The sequence below is a fragment of the Theropithecus gelada genome, chromosome 6 (genome assembly GCF_003255815.1).
Source record: "Theropithecus gelada isolate Dixy chromosome 6, Tgel_1.0, whole genome shotgun sequence".
NCBI lineage: Eukaryota > Metazoa > Chordata > Mammalia > Primates > Cercopithecidae > Theropithecus > Theropithecus gelada.
In genome coordinates, this window is record NC_037673.1 from 70,961,216 (window position 1) to 70,988,876 (window position 27,661).

A 27,661-nucleotide genomic window follows, 5' to 3' on the forward strand; every position below is an offset into this window, starting at 1 on the left:
GGCCTTGATTAAATAACATGAAACAGGATGTTCTCCTTATATGCACATTTAGCTTCTCTCACCTAATGTAAAACTCTTCATCCAGAAACAAGATGGTATAATTTAGTGAATTTAGTTGGGACTCCAAATCTCTTGCTTTTCCTATATGCCATAAATGGGCAAATATATCAGTCATTCTGGTAAGAAACTTTGCATATTATCTCATTTATGTCTTACTACAACTTTGAGAAGTACCAACATTGACAGCTGAGAATAAACACTAAGAAGAGGTTAATTACCATGGCCAAGCTCACACATGTCATACATGGCAGAGGCTGCATGTATGGCCTGGCTCCAGAGCATTGAGATTTTTTGAATACTAGCTCATTTCTCTTTTAAATAATAGAAAAACAATAATTTTTTTCCATATTTAGACTTTTCTGAAGTAACATTACCAAGATAACTAAGACTTAGAAAATGTTTTAAAAACTTAACACTAAAGTTTAAATATATAGTCCTAAAGCTAAAACAAAAAAAGACAGGTAACAGTCAATTTTATTTAGGCTGGTAGAAATCTTAACAAACCAAGAAAGAAAAGCTAATACGATTGGATAAAGAATTATGCAATCTCAGGTGAGACTGGTTTTTCTTGGGTGTATGGGTGTAGGGGTGTGTGTGTGTGTGTGTGTGTGTGTTGTTTTGCGCTTGTTAAAAATAACCAAAACAGTACCAGAGATTTCACAATCGCATACTTCTTTATCAATTGTGTTAGTTTTTCTTTTTCAGGCCAGACTGGTTTTTCTTGGGTGTATGGGGTAGGGGTGTGTGTGTGTGTGTTTTGTGCCTGTTAAAAATAACCAAAACAGTTGTAGTGTTTCAACTACAACTCTGTGAAACTCAAACGAACAAGTACAGGCAAGTATGTAAACAAGCAAAACTTCTCTAAAGTCATACTCAAGAATGACATGGTGGATTTAGAACTTTCTCTGTTCTTTGTTTTATCATGGTATTACTGAATTAGCTAATAATACATATTTATTAATGTATTTCTTCAGTCTACTTAATATTTATTAACAAAAGTCAAAAACAAGCTTTAAATTATATGAATGTACCTTATATATTTATATAATAATACTTTCTACAGGTTTATCATTAGATAGCCTCACGTTTACAAAGAATAACCGATTTACAAATGTTACTACTAAGAATTTACCCAAAGAGTTATAACAAAAATAAACATTGAAGCTTTTACAAGTTAGGGTTTTATAATCCAATGTTATTTCAAAAATCCTTTTCTTTAGATCATAAAAAAGGTATTTATTATGAAGCAAATCATAAATAAAAAATCGAAATATGTTTTATGAAAAAGAACATATTTTTGTTTTAGTTAACAATGAACAATATTTTATCTTTTCTTTTTTTGAGACGGAGTCTTGCTCTGGCGCCCAGGCTGGAATGCAGTAGTGCAATCTCGGCTCACTGAAACCTCCGCCTCCCAGATTCAAGCAATTCTACTGCCTCAGCCTCCTGAGTAGGTGGGATTACTGGTGCTCGCCACTAAGCACAGCTAATTTTTGTATTTTTAGTAGAAAGGGGGTTTCACCATGTTGGCCAGGCTGGTCTTGAACTCCTGACCTCAGTTGATCCACCTGCCCTGGCCTCCCAAAGTGCTGGGAACACAGGCGTGAGCCACCACGCCCAGTCAAATAATATTTATCATAGCAAATACCCTTAGTACAACTAAAGCGTTAAAAATAAAATTATTTCAAAAATTTACATATGAACTGCTTTAATCTTTACCACCCAAGTAACGTTCAGTGTTTCAGTAACTAATGTCACATGTCAGTATTTTTTTAAGGCACTGTTAACAATCTCTTACCTAGTCCTCCATGGACAGGTAAACATCAGGGATCTTACCTTGTGCTGTTCAATGGCATCTATCCATTGCTGTCTATGATCTGGATCCTGAGCACGAAGATACCAAACACTATCATTTACACTAATATCAAATCGACATTCATCAAAATCATGAGGCTGTGGAGAAAAAGTAGAAAATGAAAAGCAAAGCTAATTATATCCTTAGAAGTGTTATACCCCAAAGCCAAAACATGAACATACTCATTCTGTGGTGGGAGACTTGTTACTTTTTATTTTTCTATTCAAGTAACTTATCTGAAGATGTCTCAGATAAGAATGTACAAAGGCACAGTTACCAAAAGCCATTTTTCACTCACTACTCTTACAAAAGAGTTGTCACATATGCTACAAACATCTACTTCTAAAATACAGCTAATATTTTCATCAAATGCTTTGAGTTAACTAGTGAGAACACCATGAAAAGGATAACTTTTTATTTACTTTTGAGGTGAGGGTCTTGCTCTATTGCCCACATTGGAGTGCAATGGCAGGAACAAAGGCTCACTCCAGCCTCAAACTCCGGGGCTCAGGTGATCCTCACGCTTCCCAACTGGGACTGTTGGCACACACCACCATGTCCTGCTAAATTTTTAAAATTTTTTAAAGATGGAGCCTTGCTGGCCAGGCGCGGTGGCTCACGCATGTAATCCCAGCACTTTGGGAGGCCAAAGCAGGTGGATCACGAGGTCAGGATTCACAACCAGCCCAGCCAAGATGGTGAAACCCTGTCTCTATTAAAAATACAAAAATTAGCTGGGCATGGTGATGGGTGTCTGTAATCCCATCTACTTGGGAGGCTGAGGCAGAGAATTGCTTAAACCCGGGAGGCTGAGGTTTCAGTAAGCCAAGATTGCGCCGCTCTCCAGCCCAGGTGACAGCGCGAGACCTATGTCTCAAAAAAAAAGAAAAAAAAGAAAAAAAATGGAGCCTTGCTGTGTTGTCCAGGCTGGTCTCAAACTCCTGGCCTCAAACAATCCTCCCACCTTAGCCTCTCATGTTGCTGCGGTTACAGGCATGAGCTACTGTGCCAAGCTAAAAGCAGAATTTTTTTTAAGGCCAAAATAAGTTTTAGAATATAGATTTACTACTTTTTTCTTACTTCATTATTCAAGACTAAACGCCCATTAATAATTTTATTTCATTATTCTTGATATCTTATTTATCAAATCTTATGAAATTTAACAAAGCAAGATAAAAATAATGTTAACATTTCCCTTTAAGTATCTAAAATTAACTTCCAGGCTTTTACATGTCTTTGATAGTAACAACCAAGAGCACTTTCAGCTAAAGGAAAAAATAAAATGAATATTACATAAGATCTATGTGAGCTATCTACAGAATACTCTGCACCAAAGGTGTAAACATTTAGTGAAAATGTCAACTTTTTGATTCAGTGCTCTTGACTCTTAAGAATATATAAAATGAGTGTTTTACATCCTTGTTTTTAATCTCAACAAATGAATTAAAATATGACAGGAATACATCACATTTACCACCTCTTTTTCCATCAGATACCGTAGAGAGAGACAATCAATATCCTCTCCTGAAAAGATTCTTAACCTTGGAGGGAAAAGAATCCGCTCTGGGCAACACAACAGTGAACTTATTTGCTCAACAGAATTTACATCTTGTACTTCTTCCAGGGTTTATTGTTTATTCTCTCCCTCCCTTAACAACATCCACTTTTTATCTCGTCAGTTTATTTAGCAAAAACAATATAAACTAACTCTACCATTTTCTTTAGGCTATGAAACAACTTCTCTTTTAAGATTAAGATAAGAAATCATGGTTCTGACTGATTAAAGGATTCAAGTTAAATTTCCTGAATCAGTATGTGCTAGACAATAAGACTATAGTGAGAAGTAGAGTGTGCTAGAAAGAAGCAAAAGGGAAAAACAATGCATATCCTGCTTCAGTAATTATAAATACAGAAAGACATAAGCAATAACGAGCAACATTCATAAATAATGATCATAAATTTAAATTAATTCTAAATATCCGGGCATCTTAAGAATCAAGTCTAATTATTGAGAATAGCATCTTGGAGGAAACGAAACATATGCTGTGTAAAGCAGGAGTCCTCAAACTCTGGGTCACAAACCAGTACCAGTCCATGGACTGTTGGTAACTGGGCCACACAGCAGGAGGTAAGCAGCAGGCAAGCAAGCATTACCACCTGAGCTCTGCCTCCTGTCAGATCAGCAGCAGCATTAGATCCTCATAGGAGCATGAACCCTACAATGAACTGTGCATACAAAGGATCTAGGTTGCTTGCTTGCTCCTTATGAGAATCTAACGGCTGATGATCTGAGGTGGAAGAGTTTCATCCCAAAACCATCCCCACTTCCATGAAACTGGTCCCTGGTGCCAAAAAGATTGGGAAATGCTGATCTAAAGAACCAAATAAAGAAAGTAAAGCAGATGATCAGTCTCTTGCTATAAGTAGCCCAGGAGTTTTAAACTTTTACTCCATGATCATTCCCATTATATTTCCAGCCAGTATTTCTCAAAATGTTTCACATTTTGTACTGTTAAATATCCTTATTAAAGCTTTAGAAAAATAAAAGAACATGTAACTCACAATTCACCATTTTCTCTGGCAAACACCCTCCTATGCAGACAAGGGAGCCATTTCTACCATCAATGATCTGAAGCATAGGTGGCACAGAAGAGAAAAGCATGAATTGTAAGTGGTGTAGAAAGTCTGTGAATAACACAGTAGTTTTACATCTCAACAAAGTGGAAAAAAAACGAGAGAAGAGTCTGCAGGGCAAAGGAAATGACAGATTTGGTTAAGAGGATGTGTTACGCAATAAAGCTCACATCACTGTATTACACACACGTATGTGCCCCAAACTTATAACAGATTGTTTCATTCAATAACCAATCCTATCTTTATTACAAATTTTGATATTCTGCTTATTACACAGTAATTTAGTCCTTTAAAAAAATATTGCAATAAAATATTTATCTTGATTATTGAGCTTTTTCTTGCTTCCTTAAATTTTGTGATTGAAGTAAGTCCCTCACTGGTCTTATCCTCCTTGCCTTGGTGCTGACAGGTAATTATCAGAAAGAAACAAATGTAGGATAGAGGCCAAAATTAGACGGAACACAATGAGAGGTGATAAATATAAGATATGACCTAAGGCAGCAGTCCACAAACTTTTTGGCCTCAGGGATCGGCTTCATGGAAGACAGTTTTTCCACAGACAGGTTGTGGGGAATGGTTTCGGGATGAAACTGTTCCACCTTGATCATCAGGCATTAGATTCTCATAAGGAGTGTGCGACCTAGATCCCTTGCATACACAGTTCACGATAGGGTTCGCACTCCTATGAGTATCTAATGCTGCTGCTGATCTGACAGGAGGCAGAGTTCAGGAGGTAATGTTGGCTTGTCTGCCACTCATCTTCTGCTGTGCGGTCTGGTTCCATGGACTGGTACTGGTCTGTGATTGGGGACCCCTCATCTAAAGGCAAAAAAGACTAAAAAGTTTAAAGAAGAACTAAGGTGACAAGTGATGAAAAGAGGGCTGACAGAGCTAAGTTAAAAAACAAAACAAAACAAAACAAAAAACAGAGTTAAAAATGGGGGAAGCAACAACAAAAAGGCAGGTTTAAAAAGTCATGGATGGCTCACGCCTGTAATCTCAGCACTCTGGGAGGCCGAGGTGGGCAGATCACGAGGTCAAGAGATCGAGACCATCTTGTACAACATGGTGAAACCCCATCTCTACTAAAAATACAAAAATTAGCCAGGCGTGGTGGCGGGCACCTGTAGTCCCAGTTACTCAGGAGGCTGAGGCAGGAGAATGGCATGAACCTGGGAGGCGGTGCTTGCAGTGAGCCGAGATCATGCCACTTGCACTCCAGCCTGGGCGACAGAGCAAGACTCTGTCTCAAAAAAAAAAAAAAAGGAACGGACATGTTAAACAGATTTGAGAAAAGCACAAAATGAAAGAAATATAATAATGTAGAGTATCAAAGGAGATAAAGCAGATAAAATAACTTTAGCTGGTGTTTTCAAACATGAGAATATAACACACATAACAGAAAGACACACTATGCCCAGGAAAAACAGACACAGAAAGATCAATGCGAATATATATTCTGTAAGGTTAATTAATTTCAAGAATAAAGGAAATGCTGTAGGACACTGTTTCTCAAGCTTTTTGCATTACCACACCCTGTACCCCAAAATTAAATACTAAGGATAAGATTTTTGTCCATTAGAATTTTGGGGGCCATAAACCATTGTTTTACCTAAGATTTCACCCCTTCTCAAGAACCAAATATCACCACCACTAAGAATGCATGCTACAGGAAAAAGACATCTATAAAAAGGTGGGTTCCATATTTTCTCATGTCAACATTCACTGTTAAGGACAAAAAAATTTCAAAAGGTGAATAAATCCATGGCATTTATATCCATTCCCTACCAAAATAACCTTATAGAAACAAGAGAGACATAAATGTCCAAAAGAAAAAGAAAAAACTTATCAGCAAAATTCACAGTTGGAATGTGGTAAATGACTTAAAAGGTGTTACCAAAATACCAGGGGTTTGGTCTAGGTCCTGCTGCTCACAACACAGCAAGCCAATCACTGAGACAATGATTACTGCCAGGGAAGAAGGCTTTAATAGGGTGCTAAAGTTGAGATGGGAGGTCTCAAATCCATCTCCCTGACTAACTAAAATTAGGGGTCTATAGAGCAGGGAAGAAATATAACCATGTGTGGAAACATAAGAATTAGGGAGGGTTAAGGAAAAGGAGTTGCTCAACAGGAAGCAGGTGGTTGGTTAGGCACTCATGCCAGGTAAGAGTTCTGGCATTTCATTGTCCAGATGCAGTGATCTGGTAAGTTTTCGGTTCTTTGATACCACCTGGGAGGCCTGATGGTTGGCTTCCTGAGAAAGGAATTCAGATAAGACAAATGTAACTTTCTCAAGTTTCAAAACTAGAAAGGTCAAGTGCTAGGTTTATGCAAAAGAAACCACAAACATCAGTTCTATAGGAAAACTGAATCAGTTTCACAGGCCTGAGAAAACTGAAAATTAAAAATCTACAAGAGAAAAGAAGACAAAAGAATCAAGCCAATTTGCACACAACATTGGAGAAGTAAAGGAAGTGGGGGCATGAGGTAGCACTAGAGGTTAAGGCATGGATGGAGCTGAGACCAGAATTGATTGAGTCATTAAAAGGTGCAACTAGACCCCTGAAACTCTACATGCCCATCCCAAGCACTGGTGACTACTCACCTACCGCCACATGGTAACACTATAGGCCCCACTCTCCACCCTCCAGACAGACTGAATCAGACATTCTTACACAGAATAGGGTACAGGGTGCTATGGGGGATGGGGGTGAAGGGAAGCAGATAAACAAAAGTCTTCATATTAAAGGCCTGTTTCCCCTTCTTGGCACCCAGAAGGCTAGGGCTCAAAAGGTCTGGTGAAGACTTGAGCAGTGTTTTTTTTTTTCCTTTTTTTCTTTTTTCTTTTTTTGTTTGTTTTTTTTTGGACAGTGTCTCACTTTGTCACCTAGGCTGGAGTAGTGCAATCTTGGCTCACTGCAACCTCTACCTCCTGGGTTCACATGATCCTCCCACCTCAGTCTCTGGAGTACCTGAGACCACAGATGCATGCTACTACACCTGGATAATTTCTGTAATTTTTGTAGAAACAAGGTCTTGCCAGGTTGCCTAGGCACTGGTCTCAAGCTCCTGGACTCACACAACCCACCTGCCTCGACCTCCCAAAGTGCTGGGACTACAGGTGGTAAGCCACTGCATGTGGCTCAGTTTTATACTTAGAATTTTAGGTTCTCTTTCTCTGGCACTGTAATTTGGGATTATCTCCTTACTATCTAGGTTCTTTTGCCTGGTTCCTACAGCTAAAATGATGGCAGGTTTTCTTTAACGGAGTTTTAGCTCTCTCACATTTCTGCCATGATGGACAGTGACTGAGATCATGGTTCAGACTGCTCTCAGTCAGGTGCACACAAGCGTGGTTCAGGAGTCAGCAAGAGACTTGGAGAGTTTATATATACAATTTTGAGATCCCTTCTTCTAGCTCTCTCTTTTTTCGAATTTTCAACTTGCTTTCTAATAGCCTTGGTTATAGCAAGTAACTTTCCCAGGTTCTACCAGTCAGAAAAATGGTTGGTTGATTTTTCTGTTAGAGTTATAGACACCTAGCACCACCATCACAATGGAGATTTGACCCAATTCTACCCTGACAGTAGGATATCTGATAATTTCCAAATATCCTGCCAAACACTTGTGAAGGCCAAAGACTTAAAACCGTCCAAGTCTAGCATCTCTCTTTTCTGTTTTTACAAATAAACACAAAGCATTAGAATTTCTTTATTCAACGAGACAGTTAAATAAATCCTATTAGGTTCAAACAAGATGAATCAATCACTGCTCTAAATTGTAAGCCACAGAAATTGATTCTTGCTCACTTAAGAAAAGGAATTCATTTAGAAGTTATTAGGCAGTTCACATTGCTAAGAAATACAAAGAACTGAGATCAGAAAATGGAAAGGAGCCGGGGTAGACTAGGCAACAAAACTCCTGCTGGGACTGCACCACAGGTGTCATTTGTATGGACAGGGCTGCTTCCACTTCTGGACCTTGTAAACCACTACTGGCACTGCTTCTACTGGAAACTGCATGCTCCTGCTGCCAGCACTATAAGAAGAAAAACTTCCTGTCTCTTGATTCTCTGTATTGGTCCTCTTACAGAATCAAAGTAAGGCTGGAGAGGAAAACAAGGAAAAGCGGGGTGGGGGGTAGAGAAGGACAGCGCAACTGTCTGATAGGTTAGGCCTAATTCATATGCCCATATGCCCTAACTAAGGGGAGTTAACCAGATGGGAGATTGTAGGATGGAGGAAGCAATTAAGTACCTGGTCTTTATAGATCATTTGAAGGAGACCTTCCACTCATATCATGGGGAATTCCTCAAAAGCAAAAAGAGAATTTTGATAAGAATGCCACTTAACAACCTATCATCTCTCTTAAATCCACCCTTCTATACTGTTTTGTCCTACTGGAACTGGGATGCTGCAAACTATATTTCTCCTTTGCCAGCCCCCTTTTATTAGGTTCTGTCAGTGTGGGACATTAGATAAGGATTAGAAGCCAGGAACAAGATAGAAGGAACTTGCACATTGCTGTCTGCATACTGTTTCCATCAATATCTGCCCAGCAAAAGTCCTTAGCCCTAGCAGTGGCAGTCAGTTCCACTCAAAAGGTTCTTTTAAAACTCCCTGGACCAGCTTCATCTAGACACCTCAGAGGTTCCAGTACCAGCTACTCATGGGCCACTTCTTAATTGTATGAGGTGTCGCTCCCAAGATTTCCTTTACAGATGAGTGGGATATTAGAGTATAAGTTACACGAGCTATAATTCCCCTTCTAGATGTCTGAGACCTAGCTGCACCAAGCATTTCCTTTAAGCTTCTGAGATAACAGCAGATAAAGAGCAACCCTCTCCAGCCAAGCCTCAACTCTTCAGAGATCCTTTCTCTGAGTTTCAAAAGTACTCATCAGCTAGGTGGCCTTTTCAGCTCAGAGGTTTATTAAGTCTCATTCCAGGAGGGTCCTAAGGTAATGGTACAAACACCAGCAGGCAGCAACTTTTCTCCTGAGTCCCACCTCTGCAGGACTATCCCTCCAGACTTACGGGTTCTGATACCCAAACCACTTCCCTCTGTTCCTGTAGTCTAAGAAGTAGAAGCTGGTCCTTGCAATTATCACTTCTATATTACCTCAATGTTTTTCTTTTATTATTTCACTTCTCCCACAACTGTTTGAATAATTTCCTATATTAAACACTTTCTGCTAAAATACCTAATGTGGTTTTTGGTTCCAGGTGACCCTCTTTATTGAATGCTGAGCATAACATTCAGAAAACTAATGTCCACACAAAAACATACAGAAAAATATTCATAAAAGCTTTATTTGTAACAGCCCCAAACTGGAAACAACCCAAATGTCCTTCAATTGGTGAATGCCTAAACTGTGGTATAGAGATGGAATACTACTCAGCAATAAAAAGGAACCAGTTATTGATACATTCAACAACTTAGTGGATTCTCAAGGAAATTATGCTGAGTGAAATAAGCCAATCTCAAAAAGCTATATACTGTACGATTCCACTTTTATAAAATCCTCAAGATAATAAAATCACAGGACTGCAGAACAGCTTAGTGGTTTCCAGTGGTTAGGGATTAGAGAGTAGAATGAAGGTAGAAAGTTGAAACTATAAAGAGGTAGCATAAGAAGCTGGACGTGGTAGCTCACACTTGTAATCCTAGCACTTTGGGAGGCTGAGGCAGGCAGATTGCTTGAGTTCAGGAGTTCAAGACTAGCCTGGTCAACATGGCGAAACCCCATCTCTACCAAAAATACAAAAATTAGCTGGGCATGGTGGTGCATGCCTGTAGTCCCAGCAACTTGGGAGGCTGAGGCCGGAGGACCGCTTGAACCAGAGAGGCAGAGGCTGCAGTGAGCCAAGATTGTGCCATAGCACTCCAGCCTGGGCAACAGAGTGAGACCCTATCTCAAAAAAAAAAAAAAAAAAAAAGGTAGCATAAGAAATTTCTGGGGCGATAAAACAGTTCTGTAATTTGATTGTGATTGTTACAAGAATCTAAGTGATAAAATTGCACAGAACTACACAGATGCACAGATGAGTATATGTAAAACTGGTTAAAATATAAATTAAAGTGAGTTGTACCAATGTTAATGTCCTGTTTTTGATATTTTACTATAGCTATGTAAAATCAGACCATAGATAGAAACTGGATGAATAAATGGAACCCATTTATTCCATTTTTACAATATTTTAAGAATGTACAATTACTTCAAAATTTTACAAAATTTTAAGTGAAAAACTTAAAAATTCAACAAAATGCAAAAAGCGGTTGGCCCTTAGTGTCAGAATTACAAGTGGTTTTCTTCTTTAGAAATTTTTATATTTGGTAAGAGTTTGATAATGGATAGGCATTACTTTTGTAATGAAACAAATTAATATTATAAGAAGGCAGAGCCAGATGGAGAAAGAGGACTCTCCAGTGATCATCCCCTCAAGAAACATCATTTTGAACAACTATCCATGCATGAAAACATCTTCAAAAGAGCTAAGAAAACCAAGTGAAAGTTCATAATACCTGTTTATGGCATACTAATAAGAAAATACCCATTGAAGAGGGTAGAAACAATAATTTTACAGTATCTGTGTCAACCCTCCCACAATCCTACTCAGCAGAACGCAGAGATATCTCCCCTGCCTGGGGAAAAAAAGAAAAGTGTAGGATTTTCCCTTGGTCCCTAATACCGGGCCTGACACAGTAAAAATCCAGTGCCGGGCAGACTCCCCATGCTGACTGAATCCAGGTTGGTATCTGTGAATTGAATCTTCTCACCTATCCCAGTGACAGGTGGTAAACTGTAGCCCTCACAAAATATACTCAGTCTCCGGCTCCCATCACTGCTGGATGATGACAGCAGCCTCAGGTTTCAGTTAAACCTCAGTAACAGGTAGGCCTCATGATTTTCAGATGCACCCCAGAGCTGTGCCAGCCATGGTAACAACAGATTCTAGTCTCTTGTTATGCTGACCATGGTAATTCTGGGTGCAGAAAGCCTAATGCTGTAACAGTTGCAATGGTCATGGGCTTAGAGATCATACCAGATGACGTGCCCAGGATCTAACAACAGGCTTACTGATAAAGAGCCAGATAAAGCCAGACTGCAAACATTCCAGTAAGTACCTACTTCTTCAACATGCAGATATAGATGCACAACAGCAAGGATTAAGAACAATCAGGGAAACATGACCTTATCAAATAGACAAAATAAACTTCCAATGACAAACCTAAAAGAGATGGAGATGTCTCAAAAGTCTGACAAATAATTCAAATAGCTATTTTAAGGAAGTTCAATGAACTTCAAGAAAATACACAGAAACACTGAACAAAATGAGGAAAATAGTAAATGACCAGAATGAGAAAATTAATGGATTGAAATAATAATTAAAAGAAAACCAAACAGAAATACTGGAGCTGAAAAATGCAATGAATAAAATGAAAAATACGATAAAGAACATCAATAGCAAAATCAAAGCAGCAAAGAATCTGTGAACTTGAAGGCAGGTTATTTGAAAATATATGGTCAGGAAAAAAAGACGTAGGATTGAAAAGGAATAAAAGAAAGCTTACGGAATTTATGAGATAGCATTAAAAGAGCAAATTTTTGAGTCATTAGAGTTCAAGAGGGAGTAGAGAAAGGCAAACAGGTAGAAAGGTTATTCAAAGAATAAGAACAGAAAACTCTGCAAACCTGGATTCAAAATTTGGTAAAGAATATGCAATAATGATGTAAATTGTAACATCAAAAATTCAAAACATTGAGGGACAGTGTAGTAAAAAGAGTTTATTTTTCAGTTGTTATCAGTTTAAAATAATAATGTTTTTTGTAAACCTTATGGTAATTACAAAGCAAAAACCTGCAATAAATACAAAAAATAAATATAAAGCAAGGAATCAAATGTACTATTAGAGAAAATCACTTAGCCACAATGACAGTAAGAATGGAAAACAATTAGGAAACAAGTGGCAGCAGTTAAGTCCTTACCTATCAATACATAAATACCTTATATATAAATGGATGAAATTATCCAATCAAAAGATACAGAGTGATTGGATTTTTAAAAAGACCCATCTATATATTGCCTATAAGGGACTCATTTCAACATATACATACTGAAAGAAAAGAGATTGAAAAAGATATTCTATGCAACTCAAACCAAAAGACAGCAGGAATAGCTATACTTCTATTAAGATAAAATAGACTTTAAGTAAAAAACTGTAAAAAAGAGATAAAGGTCATTATATGTTGATAATTCAGCAAGATGATATCACAATTATAAATACAATATGCATCCAACATTGGAACATCTAAATATATAAAGCATATATTAACAGATCTGGAAGGACTACACACAATAGTAGGGAAATTCAACACCTCACTTTCAGCAATGGACAGATCATCTAGAGAGAAAATTAACAAGAAAATATCAGAATTAAACTATATTCTGGACCAAATGGGCCTAACACATATATACAGAACATTTTAGTTGCAGAATATATTATTATTCTTAACTACATAAGGGACATTCCTCACAATAGATCATATGCTAGACCACAAAACAAATCTTAACAAATTTAAGAAAATTGAAATCATATAGAGTATCTTTTCTGACCACAATAGTATAAAACTAGAAGTCAATAAAAGGAAGAGCTTTGGAAAATTCACAAATACATGGAAATTAAACATCGTGATCAAGGGATGCAATGATTCAACAATGGTTCAACACAAATCAATAAATGTAGTACATCACATTAACAGAATTGATGGACAAAAATCATATGATCAATAGATGCAAAAAAGCACTTGACAAAATTCAACATTCTTTCATGATAAAAACACTCAACAAATTAGTTATAGAAGAAATGTACCTCAATACAATAAAGGCCATATGCAACAACTCACAGCTAATACACGGCACAGGGCAAAGTTGAGCTTTTCCTCCAAGACCCTGAACAAGACAAGAATGCTGACTCTTACAACTTCTATTCAGCGTAGTACTAGAAGTCCTAGCCAGACCGATTAGGCAAGACAAAGAAATAAGTTAAATTGTCCCTGTCTGCAGATTACATGATCCTTATATATAGAAAACCCTAAAGACTCCACCAAATTACTGTCAGAATTAATAAATAAATTCAGTAAACTTGCAGGGAATAAAGTCAACATAAAAAAATCATTAGTGTTTCTATACACTAACAGTGAACTATCTGGGGAAAAAAATGAAGAAAATAATCCCATTTAGAATAGTTACAAAAAGAAAATAAAATACTTAGGAATAAATTTAACCAAGGAAGTGAAAGATCTCTACACTGAAAACTATATAACATTCAAGAAAGAAACAGAAGACAAAAATAAATGGAACGAGATCCCATGTTCATGAATTAGAAGAATTTATACAGTCTTGTGTCACTTGGCAATGGGAATATGTTCTGAGAAATATGCTGTTTGGAGATTCTGTCAGCTACACATATCTAGATGGTATAGCCTACTACTCCTACTACTCACCTAAGCTACACAGTATAGCTTATTGCTTCCAAGCTACAAACCTGGATGGCAGGTTACTATATTGCATACTGTAGACAATAATTATACAAGGGAAAATATTTGTGTATCTAAAAATAGAAATCGTTATGCATTAAGCTGTGGTCTTATGATGGCTACATTACCATTAAGTAATAGAAAATGTTCAGCCCCATTATGACCTTATGAGACTATTGGCTTAGAAGTGGTATGCTGGGCGGACGTGGTGGCTCATGCCTGTAATCCCAGCACTTTGGGAGGCTGATGCAGGCAGATCATGAGGTCAAGAGACCAAGACCATCCTGGCCAACATGGTGAAACCCCATCTCCACTGAAAATACAAAAATTAGCTGGGCATGGTGGCACACACCTGTAGTCCCAGCTACTTGGGAGGCTGAGGTAGGAGAATTGCTTGAACCCAGGAGGTGGAGGTTGCAGTGAGCCGAGATTGGACCACTGCACTCCAGCCTTGTGACAGAGTGAGACTTTGTCTCAAAAAAAAAAAAAAAAAAAGAAGTGGTACGCTGATGACTGAAACATCACTGTGTGAAATATGATTGTACTGTTAAAATGTCTACACTACCCAAAGCAATCTACAGATTCAATGCAATCCTTCTTAAGATACCAATGACATTTTTCATAAAAACAGAAAAGGTAATCCTAAAATTGATGTGGAACCACAAAAGACTCCAAATAGCCAAAGGAATCTTGATCAAGAAGAACAATGCTGGAGGGGGTCACACTACCTGACTTCAAAATATACTACACAAAACTATAGGAATCAAATCAACAAGTAACTAGCATAAAAATAGACACATAGACCAATATAATAGAACACAGCCCGGAAATAAATCCGTGCATTTACAACCAACTAATTTTTGACCGAGATGTGAAAAACACACATTGGGGAAAGGATAGTCTCTTTAACAAACAGTGTTAGGAAAACTGGATATCCACATGCAGAAGAATGAAATTAAATGCTTATTTCTCACCATATGCAAAATTCAATTGAAAGTGAATTAAAATCTGAAATATAAGACCTAAAACTATGAAACTAGTAGAAAGCATAGGAGCAATGCTCCATGACATTGGTCTGGCAACAATTTTTTGAATGAAACCTCAAAAGCATAGGCAATAAAATAAAAAATAGATGAGATTTCAACAAATCTGCTGCACAGCAAAAGAAGCAATCAACAAAGTGAAGAGAAAACCCACAGAATGGGAGAAAATATATGCAAACTATATATCTGATAAGGGATTAATATCTGAAAAATATCCGGAACTCAACTCAATAACAAGAAAACAAATAACCCAATTTAAAAAATGCACAAATACCTGAACAAACATTTCTCAGAAGAAAACATACAAATTATCAACAGGTATATGAAAAAATGCTTAATGTCATAAATCATCAAGCAAATGCAAATGAAAACCATAATGAGATATTATCTCACTCCTGTTGGAATGGCTATTAGCAAAAAGACAAAATAGAGTAAGTGTTGGCAAGAGTGGAGAAAAGGGAATCCTCCTACACTTGTTGGTAATGTGAATTAGTAGAGCCACTAAGGAAAACACTATGGAGGTTCCTTGAAAAATTAAAAATAGAACTACCATATCATTCAGTAATGCCACTGCTCGGTATACATCTAAGGTAAATAAAATCCACATGGTGAAGAGACATCTGTACTTCCTACTTTCATTATAGCTCTATTCACAACAGCCAAGGTACGGAATCAACCTCAGTGTCCATTAACAGATGAACGGATAAAGAAAATATAGTATATGAACAGAATGGAATACTATGCAGCCATTTTTGTTGTTGTTGTTGTTTTAAGACACAGGGTCTTGCTCTGTTGCCCAGGCTGGAGTGCAGTGGCATGATCATAGCTCACTGCAACCTTGACCTCTTGAGGTGAAGTGATTCTCCCGCCCCACCTCAGTAGCTAGGACTGCAGGCGCATTCTACCATGCCTAGCTCATTTTTTACATTTTTTGTAGGGACAGGGTCTTGCTATGCTATGCTACTCACGCTGTCTTGAACTCCTGGCTTCAAGTGATCCTCCTGTCTGGACCTCCCAAAGTGCTGGAATTATAGGCATGAGCCATCAAATCTGACTGATTCAGGAATTTAAAAGAAAAAAATACTGCCATTTTTGACAATATAAATGAATCTGGAGGGCATTAAATGAAATAAGCCTGGCACAGAGAGACAAATAACACATTATTTCCCTCATATGTAGAATCTTAAAAAAGTTGATCTCCTGGAAGTAAAGAGTAGAATGGTAGTTACCAGAGTCTGGAGTGTTTAGCAGGTGAGGAGGGTTAGTGAGATGTTGGTTAAAGGACACATACTTATGGTTATATAGGAGGATTAAGTTTAAGAGATCAATTGTACAACATGATGACTATAGTTAATGATTACATACTACGTTCTTGAAAAATGCTGAGAGTGGATGCTCAGTATTCTCACTGCAAAAATGACAACTATGTGAGGTAATATATTTGTTAGCTAGACTTAACCATTTCACAATGTATATATACTTCAAAAAAGCATGTTGTATATAATAAATACATGTTACATGTCAACTTTAAAAATTAATAGATTTTTTAAAAATGTAAAAAAAAATGTTACTTTAAAATAAAAGGGCTGGCTGTCAATCTTAATCATTGTTATAGTTTGGTGAAATAAAGTTGTAATGAAAATACCTGACAGTAGAACCCATACCTTAATCAAGCAGAAGAGCTGTTCTCTTAGTACATCACGAAAGTCAGTTAAAAATAAATGATTTTTGGCACTAATCCAATCTGAAGAATAACGAATTTAGCCTGCCCAGTGGATGACAGTCTCATGTAGTATATTAGATTCCCTCTACTAGAGGAGACCTCTAGTAGAGTCTAATAATCTCATGTAGTCTATTTGAGGGAGTCTAATAGACCACATGACATTATCATCCACTGGGCAGGCTAATGACACAATAAAGACTGAGGTGTTAAAGGAGGCCAACTAGCTATATCCAGTACTTAACATACATGGTATGATCTTGGGAAAATACCCATAGTCCAAGGCATGTAAACAAAGTTTTGCAAATCTAGAAACTAGATCTTGTCCGTGCTCCAGAAATAGAGAGATTCTTAAGTCTAACCTACGATGCTTCTATGAGATTTAGGAATGTATCAATGAACATTGTCAGTAAATACTGACAATTTAATGATTTATAGCAAGGAACAAATGCCATGATAATCAGACATTTCAATTTTCTGGTAAATGTGCTCCTTGTAAGAATCCTATCCAGAAAAATCAAATATAAAAGTTTCAGCATGGGATAAAAATAGAGAGAGTGAAAAGACTTTTAGTGACCAGTAGCACCAAATTTAGTGTAATGTCTTTCCAATTTCCATTTTAAGTTACAGAACCCTATCTGCTGCTGCCCCACCTTCCCAAATCTTAACTTTAATACCTACATATTGTTTACATGTATGGGAATGGGGAAGGAAAGAAGAGCCCTACCGTTTTCTTCTCCCCTCACGATCACTGCCACTCTCACCAAATGGCTCCTGAGGCATTTTCACAAAACAGGGTGAAAAACCACAATTAACATATCCTTTGACAATATACTGTTCCTGGGGTGCCTTTTCTTAAACTTGCCAAAGGTCTGTTCTTTCAGATACTTGTTTTACTGCTTGGGGGCTTAATATTAGCCTTTCGGTTTTTTGTCTTTTTTCAACAATTACTAATTTAGCTTTCCTTGGAATCAGTATATTCATATACAGAACTCGCTTATGTTACTCTGCAGTCTATCAAAGGTCAGAGATGGTATATAAACTTTGGTAACCTTAGGCAATTTACTTAAACTCTCCGAAGTTCCAATTCCTTATCTATGAATGTAGGGGTAACAATAAATTTATTTCACTGGATTTCTGAGAGGACAGAATGTGATAATCCACATTTTGTATGTGCAAATAGTGAAAACATTTTGAGCAATGTTCGGAATAGCAAAAGCACTCAAATGTCAGCTATATACTTTTAAAAACCTATTTTTTATTTAATTAAAAAAACCAAGTTAAAAAAACACTAGTTTTGAAACAATACAAGCTTCTCTAAAACATCTGTCTCTATCAATTCATAGGGATTATTTATTTAACATAAAAACACAAACACAGGTGGAAAAAAGAAACATGTTTTAGATAATCTGGCAGCATAAAACATTTTAAGTTGTAGATGAATTAAATGGTAAGTTAAAGAGGTTGTTTTCTTGATTCCAATTTGTAACACTGGGCTTCAGATAACTGTATCCCAACTCTGTTAAGATATAAGAAAAGCATAGAAATCATGATTTTTTTTTTTGCACCTATCACTACCTATTACCATGTATTTAGTATACATAACAGAATGATTATTAAAAGGAAAACCAAATCATGTCACTCCTCTCTTCAAAGTCCTTCAATGCTCTCCATGACAAATTCTATACCCCTGACTTAACCTCAGAGTCGCTCTTTCCTCTTCCTAGAATACTCTCCTCCAAATATATCCATTGTTTAGCTGTTACTTCCTTAAGGTCTTGACTCAAGTGAATCCCTTCCTTTGCCACCTTGTCTAAAATTTCAATCTCTAACTTCCCACCTATTCACACATGCTTACCACCCGATTTAAAGGCTTGAAAATAAGAAACTAGAACAAAGGTAGTTAGGTAATCAAAATGGTAACTTGTCGGATATATCAAAACCATAAAAACTGGATAATAAAATACTTCTGCTAGTCAGGGAACTCCCTACCCTAAACAACACTGGAGACAGTGAAAACTACTTAGGTTTTTCTTTTCCATGTATAATGCCCTTCCTTGGAGGCAAAACTGATGCCTTGTTCTGTGTAATTATGGAAAAGCCTGCACATTACATTCAAAAGTCAAGGGGAAAAATACTGTGTACTCTGGGATGGGGAAAAAAAATCCAGTCAATTTACTTAGTTTTAAAGTGCCCCAAATTCCCAAATTAACAAAACCTTGAGCTGTTCCTTTAACTACTGACTCCCTGTGTCAGTAGTGAAGTAAGTCCCCCATGACTTAATGACTCCCTAACAACCCCTTTATCCTTGACTTCTGCAAAGGTGTTATCTGAAGATACATGATGACCTTTGCAGATATGATAATCATACGCAAAGTATGAAAAATCATTGTTTTTCCTACTATGTAGAGACTAGATGGAAACTTCGGAATCTTATTTTCGCCCCTTTAAAACTGACAGCATTTTTATTTGGGGAGTTGGTTCTACTGAAGTCTATATTCTCTTGTAAACCTTCTTCGTAAGTAAATTTCTAAATGTCTTGCCCTCATTTTGATACTGCTTATTGGCTCTCCCCTTACTTGGCTTTCTCTGATCCATAACATCAAGGGTACAGCTAGCTGGGCTGAAAAAAGGGCAGGTTGAAAGTCTGTATGTGACACAGTAATAGTCATTTGTTTTTTGTTTTTTTTTTAGATAAAATACAGTAAAATTGGTTAGGTTTTCTACTCTCAGTTGTATTTCCATGAAACTACATCCTAGTTCATGAACAACATGAACTATGATACTATCAAAATCTCCTCCGGCATAGTCTTTTTTTCTTTTTTTTTTTTTGAGATGGAGTCTTGCTCTGTCGCCCAGGCTGGAGTGCAGTGGCCGGATCTCAGTTCACTGCAAGCTCCGCCTCCCGGGTTCAGGCCATTCTCCTGCCTCAGCCTCCTGAGTAGCTGGGACTACAGGCGCCCGCCACCTCACCCGGCTAGTTTTTTTGTATTTTTCAGTAGAGACGGGGTTTCACCTTGTTAGCTAGGATGGTCTTGATCTCCTGACCTCGTGATCCGCCCGTTTCGGCCTCCCAAAGTGCTGGGATTACAGGCTTGAGCCACCGCGCCCGGCCTGGCATAGTCTTTAAAACCTCTTAGGGTTATTTCTAAAAATTTATGGGGTTTTGTAACTGCCTTATTGCTTACCCTCATGTCCCAACCATAATGATAGATAGCACAAATAAGTTCATAGACGGTCACTTCAATGAGAGTAAAGGTCTAATAAGACGTAAAAAAAAAAAAAAAAAAACCACCAACCAAACAACAAAAACAAAAAGCCTACTATGATACCTACTCCATGGAATATTACCCAGCTATTTTAATAAGCAAGTTTGTATACATTAAAAAAAAAAAATTCACATCAAGGATTAACAGTAACTACCTCTAAACTATATAAGTAGGGCTAACTGCTTTCATTTGCTAATTGTTTTCATTTGTTTACTTGTATTTTCCATAAATCATACATAATACTTTTGTCAAAGGAAAAAAAAGTTCATTTAAAAATACATAAGACCTGTGGGCAACTATGGTGGCAGATTGATATATTCACTTTCAGTTAACAAACCCCACTTAAAAGATAAAAAAAAGGCATTAAAGCATTAAACTAGAAATAAGAAAATTAGAAGGAAAATGCCGGGCACCGTGGTTCACACCTGTAATCTCAGCACTTTGGGAGGCCAAGGGGGGCAGATCATCTGAGGTCAGGAATTGAGACCAGCCTGACCAACATGGTAAAACCCCGTCTCTCCTAAAAATAGAAAAATCAGCCAGGTGTGGTGGCACAGCAGCTATAATCCCAGCTACTTGGGAGGCTGAGACAGGAGAATTGCTTGAACCCTAAAGGCGGAGGTTGCAGTGAGCCAAGATCGTGCCGCTGCATTCCAGCCTGGGTGACACAGCAAGATTCTGCCTCAAAAAAAAAAAAAAAAAAAAAAAAGGAAAGAAAAAGAAAAGAAATAGCACAACAACAACAAAAAAAGAGAATTCAATCAAATTTTAGATATCTGAAAGCAAATGAGCAAATTAAGATGTCACAGGTGACTAGGGAAACTTAAGTGTACAGGGAGGGAGGACAGATAAGATGCAATCTTATTTGTGCCAAAGAACCACAGAAATAATAAAAAGAATGAGAATCAGCAATTTCAAACTCCAGATTCCTCTGAAGCTATAAACAGAAGAACTGATTAAAAGTAAGAAGCAATTAGTCTGCTTAGACACTATCCCTAAAAATAACCAAATTACCCTTCTAGCAGAAGACTAGAGTTTTTCTATTTGGATATGTTGAATTGAAAGTAAGCACTATCAAAGAAAGCTGAGGAAAAGGGTTCAAAACAGAAAGATCAAGGCAAAGCCTATACTGAGTAGTGAAACTGTCACCCCCTACCCCCTATCTGATACTATTTCCCCATCCAAAGCAATCAAGGCTCCTCAGAAAAATGGTCCAGGACTGGGGCAGGTGAGGTATAAGATAAGATGAATCCAGAAAATCTTGAGCTTGAAAGTAACTACCAAAAAAAAAAAAAAAAGAAAAAAGAAAAAAAAAAAAAAAGCCACAGGGGTATGTCAAGTGGACCAAGGAATCAGCTCGAAGGTGCTTCCATTAGCCAAATCTAGGACAATTTTGATCATCAAAACATGAGTACAGTAATGGATTTTAACATTCAATGTTAAGCAGAAATAGGTAAGTCCCCTATGTTATTAAATGGGACAAAAAAAAAAAAAAAAAAAAAAAGACTGGGTTTTGTTGAGTTTTTAATAGTAAAATGTTGGCTGATAAAATCTGCAATGTTTGCAGCATTAAAAAAATCACTACTTTGCAAACATTATTAAACTAAGATTGGGTGGGGCAGGCATCATAAATAATTGCTAAATAAGAGAAAAGGATGATGAGGGAATAAGATTTTTACAGTCTTTTTTTTTTTTTTAACTTTTATTTTAGGTTCGGGGGTACATGTGAAGGTTTGTTAGATAGATGAACTCGCACCATAGGGGTTTGTTGTACAGACTGTTTCATCACCCAGGTACTAAACCCAGTACCCAATAGTTATCTATTCTGCTCCTCTCCCTCTCACCTTCTACCCTCAAGTAGACCCCAGAGTCCATTGTTCCCTTCTTTGCGTTAATGAGTTCCCACCATTTACTTCCCACTTGTGAGAGCACGTGGTACTGTTCCTGCATTACTGTGCTAAGGATAATAGTCTCCAGCTCCATCCACGTTCCTGTAAAAGACACAAGCTCATCACTCTTTTATGGCTGCATAGTATTCCATGGTGTTTATGTACCACATTTTTTTTATCCAATCTGTCATTGATGGACGTTTAGGTTGACTCCATGTCTTTTTTTTTTTTTTATTGTGAACAGTGCTGCAATGAACATTCGAGTGCACGTGTCTTTATGGCAGAAGGATTTATATTCCTCTGGGTACATACTCAGCAATGGGATTGCTGGGTTGAATGGTAGCTTTGCTTTTAGCTCTGTGAGGAATCCCCACACTGCTTTCCACAATGGTTGAACTAATTTACGCTCCCACCAACAGTATGTAAGTGTTACCTTTTCTCTGCAACCTTGCCAGCATCTGTTGTTTTTTGACTTTTTAATAATTGCCATTCTGACAGGTGTGAGACGGTATCTTATGGTTTACTCAGTCTTAACATATATTCCATGGACCTTACCTTCTAGATTCAAGGAGATCCAGAAACTACAAAGCAGAAAAACTAGACAACCCCTTGGCCCTTTGCTGGATTATTGAAATTACTATCAAATGAGGGTCCACTATCTATGTCTCTGATGTGATGCCCTGAGAAAAACACTCCATCATTTACATAATATTCTGAACCTAGGTACTTACAGGAGTTACCTACATTATTCTTGCAACTTTTCTATGTGAAAAGATTTCAAAATAAAAAGTTAAAAACCAAAATGATACTTAAAAATACACCATTGGTCAACTCTATTATCCCTTCCCTCACAAAAGTCCTTTTAGAAGCTGGCTGCTTAATCTCTCCTTATATCTCATTGTTAAAGACAGCCAAAGCTCATCAGACATTTGAAGAAAACCTCTAATGATAAAATCACAGACTAAACACAAGGGGGAAAAAATGGAATTCTGAGGCAATAATGATGCAAGAATCAAATGATAAACTCACACGCATACATGCCATACATAATACACACATATGTGTGCACGCATACACATAACTCCAACTGGGCCCTCTTCCCTCATCTCCAGACTTTTACTCAGTTGCTCTATTATCTTCTCGTAATGCCTAACAGGCTTCTCAACATAATCCAAAACTGATCATCTGATTTGCCTTCCTCAACTTCTCCTGCAGGCTTCCACATTTCTGTAAACGGTAACAATACAGTTGCTTTGACCTGAATCACCTGATTTGTTATTTCTCTCACACTCTATAGGAATTCATTAGCAAATCTGCAAATCTTGTCAGCTCTGCCTTCAAAAGAAATCCAGAACCCAAGTGCTTTTCATAATCTCCACCACTGTAACTCTGGTCCAAGCTACCAGCATCTCTCATCTGTATTACCTGCAACAGCCTTCAAAGGCTGCCTGATTCTATTTCCCTGCTTCCATCCCTTCCTCCTACAATCTATTCTTTTTTTTTTTTTTTTTTTTTGAGACGGAGTCTTGCTCTGTGCCCCAGGCTGGCGTGCAGTGGCGCGATCTCGGCTCACTGCAAGCTCCGCCCCCCCTGATTCACGCCATTCTCCTGCCTCAGCCTCCCGAGTAGCTGGGACTACAGGCGCCTGCCACCTCGCCCGGCTAATTTTCTTGTATTTTTAGTAGAGACGGGGTTTCACCGTGTTAGCCAGGATGGTCTCGATCTCCTGACCTTGTGATCCGCCCGTCTCGGCCTCCCAAAGTGCTGGGATTACAGGCTTGAGCCACCGCGCCCGGCCCTACAATCTATTCTTAACACAGCAGCCCAAGTGATCCCGTTGCAAGGATCAAATCACTCCTCTGCTCAAGCCTCCAGTAACTTCCCATCTCACTCAGCATTAAAGTCAAAGTCCTTATGGATGATCCACAAGGCTCTCCACAATCAGGCCTCACTACCGCTTTGCTTTCCCCCTGTCTACTCTGCTCCAGCCATACTGGCCTTCTTTAACTAGCTTTGGTTGTCCTTTACAACTGCTGTTTCTTCTTACCTGGTCACCACTTCCTCTAAATGGCATGACTCATTCCTTTCCCACCCTCAGACTGCTTCTCAAATTCCCCATTTCACTCATTATAAAAACTGCCCCAACATACACAGTTTTGTATCTCTGAAATAAGGATATATCTTACAAATGATATACATTTGAACAGTTACTATAGTATATAATTATATGGTGCAACTTAAATTTGGCGGCATCAAACTCATTAAAATACGGTAATACTTTGCCAGAGAAACCTTCCCAGCCCACCCTACAATAAAAGATGTTAAAATAACAAAAGCTACTTAATAAAAATGTGCGAACAGCCTAAGAGGAACAGACTTCCAGACAAAGTCAGTCTGAATAACTGTATCATCCCCAAATGTAAAATATCTTAAACAATTTGTTTTCTGTTTGTAAATCTTAACTGCAAATTTTTCAGGAAAATATATAGGAAAGCTAATTATAACTATTAATTATTCATTTCCAATTATTTCATATAACATTGACTTGATGTATCCACTTGATTCATTTAACTCTTCAATTTTGAGAATCTCTAAATAAAACCCTGTTTTTAATTTTTGCTCTCAGATGAAGGCACAGATACTGACAATATTGCTGTAATTTTTGGCTACAATGATAATAAAAGAAAATTCTAATTTTGTGGTTATATATGATCTCTCCTCTAGTAAGAATCACAACTTAATAAGACTAGCATACAATATAATGGGATGTCAGAGATCCCGAAATATATTTTTACAATGATACTGGAATGTTACAGGACCTTACCAGAACTGATTTGATTACAATTACTTGATAAAAACATATTTTAATGACCTTAACTTAGCATCTAAAACTATTTCTTTCCTGGTATAGAGCACCAGATGGGCTCTTGGGGTCCCAAATTCCAGGCCTTGGCTCCTGGATGCCATTTCTAGACCAGCCCTGGGCCAGAAGGGAGCTCACTACCCTAAAAGGAGAGACCTAGGCCTGGTAGCATTCACCACAAGATGACTAAAGAGCCCTAGGACATTTAGTGAACATTGGCAGTATCTAGGCAGTACTCATTATAGGCCTAGGGTGGTGGTTGACACAGGAAGACATTCTATCATGAGGAAAGGTAAAAGAAGAGTGGGAAGAACTTGTGGCTTGGGTTCTAGTTCAGCCATAGTAGAATAGAGCACCAAGTAGACACCTAAGGGTTCTGATTCCAGGCCCTGGCCCAGGGGGTAGCTTGCCACCATGAAGGGAAGGACATAAGCCTGGCTAAATTTGTCACCTACTGACTGACACCTACTGGAGAGCCCTCAGGCCTTGAGTAAACATCAGCAGTAGTCAGACGGTAGTCACTGTGGGCCTTGGGCAAGACCTAGTGCTGTGGTGGCTGTAGGTCTGACCCAGCATAGTCCCAGTGGTAGTGGCCACAGTGGTACTTGTGTCACCTTTACCCAGCTCCAGGCAGCTCAAAGCAAAGAAACTCCATTTAGGGGAAAGGGTAGAGAACAAGAGTTTCTGCCTGGTAATCCAGGGAATTCTCTTGGATTTTACCCAAGATCAGCAAGGCAGTACCTCTACTTGTGAGTCTGCAAGAGTCACAGCATTACTAGGCTTGGGGTGCCACCTAATGCAGATACTGCTATAGCAACTAGAGACTTTGATCACACCAGTCAGTTCCCATTGAATACTTGGAAAATCTTCTTAAGAAGAATGGGTACAAAGCAGTCCACAGTGCGAAGACTATAATAAACACCTAACTTTTCAATGACCAGAAATCAATGAACATCCATAGCATTAAGAACATCCAGGAAAACATGACCTTACCAAACAAACTAAGTAAGGCACCAGTGATAAATCCCAGAATGACAGAGATATGTGCCCTTTAAGACACGGTATTCAAAAAAGCTATTTTGAGTTAGCTCAATGAAGCTGAAGATAAACAGAAAAGAAATTCAGACTCATCTCTGAATTTAACAAACTGTACAAATTTAATAAAATCAAGTAGAAATTCTAGAGCTGAAAAATCCAATTGATAAAATGAAATATACATCAGGGTCTCTCAACAGCATAATTAATTATGCAGAAGATATAATGAGTGAGCTCGAAGATAGGCTATTCGAAAATAGAGAGTCAGAGGAGATAAAAAGAGAGTTAAGAATGTAGCAAGCCTACAAGATCTACAAAATACCCTCAAAAGGGCAACTCTAAGAGTCACTGGCCTTAAAGAGAAAATAGAAAGTGAGGTGAGGGTAGAAAGTTTTTTCAAAGCGATAACAACAGAGAAATTAATAAACACAGATAAAAGAGATCAATATGAACATATAAGAAGGTTATAGAACATCAAGATTTAACCCAAATAAGTCTACATCAAGGCATTAACATTAAGCATAAAGATCCTAAAAGTAGCAAGAGAAAAGAAACAACATATAATGGAGCTCCAATACATCTGGCAGAAGACTTCTCAGTAGAAACATTACAGAACATGAAATAAAGAGCTGAAAAAAATCTTTTAGGGAGCGAAGTTCCAAGATGGCTGAATAGGAACAGCTCCGGTCTGCAGCTCCCAGCGTGAGCGACACAGAAGACGGGTGATTTCTGTATTTCCAACTGAAATGCTGGGTTCATCTCACTGGGGCTTGTCAGACAGTGGGTGCAGCCCACGGAACAGGGCGGGGCATTGCCTCACTTAGGAAGTGCAAGGGGTCAGGAATTCCCTTTCATAGCAAAGGGAAGCCGTGACAGATGGCACCTGGAGAATCGGGACATTCCCACTCGAATACTGCACTTTTCCAACAGCCTTAGCAAACAGCACACCAGGAGATGATATCCTGCACCTGGCTAGGAGGGTCCCACACCCATGGAGTCTCATTCACTGCCAGCACAGCAGTCTGAGATTGAACTGCAAGGCGGCAGCGAAGCTTGGGGAGAGGCATCCACCATTGCTGAGGTTTGAGTAGGTAAACAAAGTGGCTAGGAAGCTCAAACTGGATGGAGCCCACCTCAGCTCAAGGAAGCCTGCCTGCCTATGTAGACTTTACCTCTGGGGGCATGGCATAGCTGAACAAAAGGCAGCAGAAACTTCTGCAGTCTTAAATGTCCCTGTCTGACAGCTTTGAAGAGAGCAGTGGTTCTCCCAGCATGGAGCTGGAGATCTGAGAACAGACAGGCTGCCTACTCAAGTGAGTCCCTGACCTGTGAGTAGCCTAACTGGGAGACACCTCCTAGTAGGGGCCAACTGACACCTGATACAGCCTGGCACCCCTCTGAGACAAAGCTTCCAGAGGAAGGATCAGGCAGCAACATCTGCCATTCTGCAATATTTGATGTTCTGCAGCCTCCACTGGTGATACCGAGGCAAACAGTGTCTGGAGTGGACCTCCAGAAAACTCCAGTAGACCTGCAGCTGAGGGTCCTGACTGTTAGAAAAAAACTAACAGAAAGGACATCCACACCAAAACCCCATCTGTACGTCACCATCATCAAAGACCAAAGGTAGATAAAACCATAAAGATGGGGAAAAACCAGAGCAGAAAAGCTGAAAATTCTAAAAATCAGAGTGCCTCTTCTCCTCCAAAGGAACGCAGCTCCTCGCCAGCACGGAACAAGGCTGGACTGA

At 38.4% G+C, this 27,661-nt stretch overlaps 1 protein-coding gene across 1 annotated transcript in view; it reads right to left on the reverse strand.

Moving 5' to 3' along the window:
* Positions 1-27,661, reverse strand: part of COL4A3BP (collagen type IV alpha 3 binding protein) — a 145,979-nt gene that overhangs the window by 87,319 nt on the left and 30,999 nt on the right. The window contains 1 exon segment of the mRNA XM_025387384.1: positions 1,897-2,013. Coding sequence (XP_025243169.1) covers positions 1,897-2,013 — 117 coding nt within the window.